Source organism: Coptis chinensis, chromosome 9, assembly GCF_015680905.1.
Source record: "Coptis chinensis isolate HL-2020 chromosome 9, ASM1568090v1, whole genome shotgun sequence".
Lineage (NCBI taxonomy): Eukaryota > Viridiplantae > Streptophyta > Magnoliopsida > Ranunculales > Ranunculaceae > Coptis > Coptis chinensis.
In genome coordinates, this window is record NC_141464.1 from 8828360 (window position 1) to 8834573 (window position 6214).

The window sequence follows — 6214 nt, forward strand, 5'->3', positions numbered from 1 at the left end:
TACTCATACCTGAGCCAACACTATCTCTGACATTCAGCCCCGTGAAAAATTCTCTATCACTCACCGGTGGTGCTGCAATACCCAACATCTGAGTGAAGTAATTCACTATGCTCTGTGTTATTTTTGCCTGTCCATGCACTGTTTCACCCCTATCATTCGCTATTGCCCATATACCCTTCCTGGCTGCCTTTTCTTTCAATAAGTTAAAGAAAAAGCTCGAACACCTATCCCCTTCTGTCATCCATTGAGCTTCAGCCCTCTGGGCCAAATCTATTGCTTCCGCTCTTGCAAGATCAATATATCTCTGCATTGCCTGTTTTTCACACAATCCCAGACCCACATCCGATGGATTATTCTGTAGGTGAATCTATGCATCACTTAACGCAGCCTTGCAGTTATAACTTTCTCATGTAAATTTGAGAAGTTTCTCCTAGCCCAAGGTCTGATCCTCTCCTTTAGCATCTTGAGTTTGTAGATTAGAACATACATGGGATTAGCATATATTCTTGTATTCCAAACTTCTTCTAGGATATTATTAAACTCCAGTTGATAAACCCAAAAGTTACAAAATCTAAAAGGAGTCGGGGACCGGCTGAAATCATTCCATGTGAGAAGCATAGGGGAGTGGTCGGAAACTCCCTGAGGTAAGAATTCTGCCCCTGAATTAGGATATTTATGCATCCACAAACTATTTACTAAGCATCTATCTATTCTTGACATAATGCTTGCCGCACCCACAGATTTATTCCACCAAGTGTAAAAGAATCCACTAGAATTGATATCAGTTAACTCGGCATTCTGAAGACAGAGAATAAAATCCTGGGCTTCTTTAGGATGCATAAGTTCACCCCCTGTTCTTTCGTTCGCTGTTCTGATGTTATTAAAATCTCCCGCTACACACCAAGGTTTTGTGATTGAGCTCTGTAACCTTATCACATCTTTCCACAATGCTAACCTCTCCTGAAAAGAATTGCTCGCATACACCACTGTAAGGAAAAACTCTTCCGCCTTTGGTAGGAATTCAACCCTGCAATGAATGAATTGCTCAGTCATATCTATTTTATTTACCTTTACCACAAAAGGATCCCAGCATACCCAGATTCTACCTGACCCAGCTTTCTCATAATTGTTTTCATGCTCCCATGTAGGACAGCAAATGATTCTTATGCTGTCATACTTCTCCTTTTTCACTTTTGTTTCAAGTATCCCAAACAAACATAACTTCTTTTCAACTCTCACCTTATTTATTTCCTTTGCTTTCAAAAGGTCATTCGCTCCTCTCACATTCCATACACATATAGGACCTATCATTAGTGATGATGTTTTTTGTTCTTTGATCCCTTGGGTCTCCCCCTATTTTTACTTCCTTGCTGTTTTTTTCCACTGGCTGATTGGTTCTGTTTACCTTGACTACGAGTCACAACTCCACCTTTAGCGGGCGTTTGAGGCTCTTCAGACAAAGGAATCAGATTTCTATCTTTGAAGTATTCCATCTCTTCTTCATACACTACTACGTCAGACAGCTCCCCCAGCCTTGTGCTTTCACTAATTTTATTGTATTCATCGTGTTCCTCCTCATAACACATCAGAGGGTTAAACCTTGTACCTAGTTCAATACCTTGTGAGATCTCCTCATAAGGCACTAAGGCATTTTCATATTCTCCCACTACCACCTCTGAATTATTCACCTTGTTTTCATTTGTTTCCACTCTAAACTGCTCCTGTTCATTTTCTATACCACTTGCCGATACTGGTATCTCTGTAACTTGCTCATATTCATTTTCTGCCCTTGTCTGAACCCCCTAGTCCATCTCACAATCCTCATCTCTTCTTTCTCTATTCAAAACCCCACTAAGCTCAGTCTCTCCTACAGCTTCACCATGTTTGACTGCCTCTGTGCTCATAGCTACCACTGTTCTGATCCCTATGATGTTCTCTATACTAACCTCAGTACTCACCACCTCCTCTATTACTGGCAGCGTCACAGCACTTTGTTCAGTCTCAGTTCCACTATCTGGGTTCCGTGTTTCTCCTTCCTCATTGGCATTGCTATTTGTCAACTCCTCCCTATCTGCTGATAGGTCATCTGGGCTTGCCTTTCTGCTTCTTCAGCAATAATAAATATTGGTATGTTTTAAAGTTGTATAGTAAATATCATTATTTTTTAAATATTTTCTAATAGATAAATAAATATAAATAAGTTGTATAATTAATTTTAGTATGTTATAAATATTATGTAATAAATAAATAAATAATAAAATGATGATGAAATTTTATGAGAATAATAATAATAACAATGAACAAAGATAATTTTTAAAGTCTATTTCAGTATGTATAATATTGGATAGAGGCCGGGCGTATGCCCGGGTCCAAAACCTAGTTGTTTGTCTAAAATTAACACTCAATTGTTGTTTGTTTGAACGGTATAAATTTAAATAAAACCCCTGAAATATAGGAATGAACATCCCAACAAAAGCAAAATCACGTGGAAGGGTGAAAAACGAATGCCGAAAAACAGTTCAGATTTGAATTAAATAAAACCATGCATGGTCAAGTAGAGAGTAATTTATATACCCTTAACATATATATACTCTCCCTTATGTGGAAGACTGAATTGGGGATCCTCCTCTAGTACACTTTCTCTTTTTATAGTTGTTGAGCACATTGGTTTTGTCAAATAGCTTTATCCATTTCCTTTCTCTTCTACCTGCAACTTAGAGCAAGTCCAATGGGGTGCTATATAGGCTGCTAAAGGGCCATATAGCACCCCAAACACCAAAATGTCATTCCAATGGGGCTGCTAGAAGGGTCCTAAATATGGCTATTGTGATAAACCCAACCAAATTTTGGGTCTTGTCTAGCAGCTCCCATAATTATGTTCCCGGAGACGGATGGCAGAGTTTCTACCATCTGTATGTTAAATTTTGACGGACGACACACTATCTGCCGTCTGTGCTTTAACTTTCAACTTAAGTTACGAAAATATTAGACAGATGGCAGACTTTCTGCCGTCCGTATCAATTTGGCACTCCAACTTTTTAAAACCCCATTGGAACTGTTTTTCAATTTTCACATGGAAAATTTGACTTGCCTAGCTAAACCTGCCAAAAAAGCTTAAGTGGCACCTTTTAGCAGCTCTCTATTGGACTTGCTCTTATATTGATATATCTGCTTTATTACCTGCATTAGATGATTAGTTAAATACTTAGAATATTGCCAATACATGATATTTGGCCACCACAATTGCACATTGTTTGTTTTTCGGGAGAATTTCTACTTGAGGAAGAAGTGTAGATTGGTTTTTGAAGTATTACTGTGAGGAATTTGTGAAAGTACATCTCTGGAGTTAAATATTTCAAAAATCTTTCTATTGAAATTCATCCTTGGTGATTTCTTAGACTGCAAAGATTTAGATTGATGTTTGTTATATTGTATTGCATTTTATATCAGTACAACTCAAAAAATCCTCACCGCTATTAGTGGTGAGTTCAAAAACGGAATACCATTTTTCCTCTCCTATCTTCATGACATTTACCTTTCCAGTGAAATCCTCCACTGTGAATAGTGCTGAGTTTGGAAAAGGGTTAATCTTCCTTCTGTCTTTTGGTTGCACTATTAGTAAAATCCTTCACTGTCTACAATGAGAGTTCTTTAGTGTAATCAAATCCGATAAAAGCAACTTCTCTATCTTCCTCCACCTTTTTTCTCATTCTCATCTGTTTATGTTATTTATCTCGTTTTTAGTTTAGTCTGCTTCCATGGCTTCGGTACCATTTGGTTTTAGCAGTGATAGACATCAAGCTGGCTTCCCAGGTGGAAATGGTGTTGAATCATCAAGACAAGGGGAAATCAGGAATAGAGTGGAATCTAGTTCCACTAGAGAATCTTATGCGACCATTGCTAAAAGAAGAATGAAACAGACTGTTGATGTTTCAACTCTACCTTTGCCGTCAAAGAAAGATGATAAGCCAGCTATAAAGATCCATTTAAGCTCGATAGAAAGAGGAATAGAAGCATGTAAGTTTGCTCTTATTGCTCATATGGATTCAAAAGCTCTGAATTTAGACTCTCTCAGATCGGAAGTCAACACTGTTTGGGGTCTAATAGGAAGCCTAAAGCTGTCACCTTTGGGAAAAGCATATGTGATCTTTCGTCTGGATAATGAAGGTGACTTTAATAAAATCCTTTATGGGGGGCCTTGGCAGCTGCAGGGGAAAATGGTCAGATTTATAAGATGAACGCCGAACTTCAACATCGATACCCACAGACAAACCTCTGGTCTTGTTTGGGTCAAGTTCCCAGGGTTGTCGTTCGAATATTGGGAGGTGGACATACTAATGAGTATGGGCAGAGGGTTTGGTTGCCCTATTCGCGTAGATATGAACTCTTTGGAATGCACTAATGGATACTATGCTAGTGTACTTGTGGATATTGACCTGTCCAAGCCAATACCAGAGTAGATATTTGTTGAAGTGCCGGAACTAGGTATAGAGTTTTGGCAAAAAGTTCAAACAGGAAATTTTCCTAAGTTTTGCAACCAGTACAAAATTGTGGGGCACCTAGTCTCAAAGTGTAGGCAGGTTTCCAAAAATAATGAGCCAGCGCTAGCTCCCCAACAGGTAGTAAACGCAGCACAGAATCAAACTTCGGACAGAGGAAAGGAATCGATAACACAAGAGCTTCAAAAACAAGAAAACAATATAAAACTTTCTAAAAGCCAAAGAAGGAGACCTGTAAATTCTACAATACATCCTGAATCAGCCACTGTTGCAGCAGCCAATGCTGAAGTAAGTAGGGACACAGTTACAAACACTCAACAACTGTATGAAGAAGGATCAGCTCCTTCTATAAATGGTCAGGAACCTGCTACTTATTGCTAGCCTGAAGAGGTGCTGATTAGATATCCTAATAGTAGGGCAGTGCAAATAGAGGCAGAAAATGGAAGTAATGACATTGTTGTATGGAATGCACAACTACAGAACACATCAATAGTTGAGGAGCAATCTCTAGTCATTCATGATCTTAATCTAAGCATTAATGCTATATTGGAACAGGAAATGGCTATGGCCTTTAATATGGAGGATAGTAGGTTTCATTTGCTATCAGACATCACTGAAGAGGATGAAATATCGGATATAGAGGAGATTCAATTTTTTCATGATCAAGTTGTAGAGAATGGAAACACTGAAACTGAACCAGATACACCAATGATGCCCAAAGGTGTAGATAATGAAAACACTGAAGCTGAATCAGCTACACCAATGGTGCACAATGGTGGTGTTACAAGATCAGGTAAAATCTGTAGTGCAACAAGTAAGCAATCCAAAAAAAAACATCAAGAAGCAACAGCCAATAATCAAAGCAGTGGAAAAAAGGGAAGGGGCAAACCAAAAGGCTCCAAGAATAGAAATCACAGATGATTACATCAATGTGTTTTTGGAATGTCAAAGGCACTAATGACATTAAGAAAGAAAGGGAGATAAGTAAAGTAAGAGTCAATAAAAAGCTTAATGTTTTTTGCTTACTTGAGACCAAAGTGAGGCAGGACAAGTATGAATATATAAGAAGTATTTGTTGCCCGCAGTGGGAACATACTAATAACTATGGTAAGGATCCATCTGGAATAATTTAGATATGCTGGGACTCTTACCTGATAAGTATTGTGAAGTTACAGGACTCCGATTAGTTTATACACTGTCAAGTTACTTTCAAGCCTACCAATGAAGTCCTTTTGCTTACAGTGGTGTATGCTAGAAACTCCAAAGTCCTCAGGCAAGCTCTCTGGTGGGATCTAAATGTCATACAAAGTGCAGTTCTGCTTTCTTGGTCTGTAGTTGGTGATTTTAACAACATAACTAAAGCTGAGGAAAGGATGGGGGGAAGCCCTATGCACCCAAGAGAAGCCGAGGATTTTGTGGAATGTTTACAAATGTCAGGGTTATCTGACCTGAGTTTTAATGGGTTCTTTTGCACTTGGAATAACAAGGTAGAAGGTAAGAGCAGAATTCAAACCAAGATTGATCGATGCTTAGTCAACAGCTTATGGACTGACGTATACCCTTATTCAAAGGCAGAGTTTTTACCCCATGGGGTCTCAGATCATTCACCAATCCTTCTTTTTTGGTATGACTATGAAAGTAAAGCTCTGCCTTTTAAATTCAAGGATTATTGGGTAGAACAAAAAGAGTTCCAAAACATGTTGCAAGAGGTCTGG

The 6214-nt window shown here is 38.6% G+C and overlaps 1 protein-coding gene across 1 annotated transcript; it reads right to left on the bottom strand.

Annotated features, from left to right (window-relative positions):
• Nucleotides 1-378: 378 nt before the first annotated feature.
• On the bottom strand, nucleotides 379-1311 carry LOC147474683 (uncharacterized). The gene has a single exon (XM_086585158.1). The coding sequence runs from the start codon at nucleotides 1309-1311 to the stop codon at nucleotides 379-381; it is 933 nt and encodes a 310-aa protein (XP_086441284.1).
• Between the last annotated feature and the right edge of the window lie 4903 nt (nucleotides 1312-6214).

Bases quoted from the DNA above. Each gene is read 5' to 3' on its own strand.
- LOC147474683 (XM_086585158.1), bottom strand. From the start codon at position 1,311: ATGATAGGTCCTATATGTGTATGGAATGTGAGAGGAGCGAATGACCTT.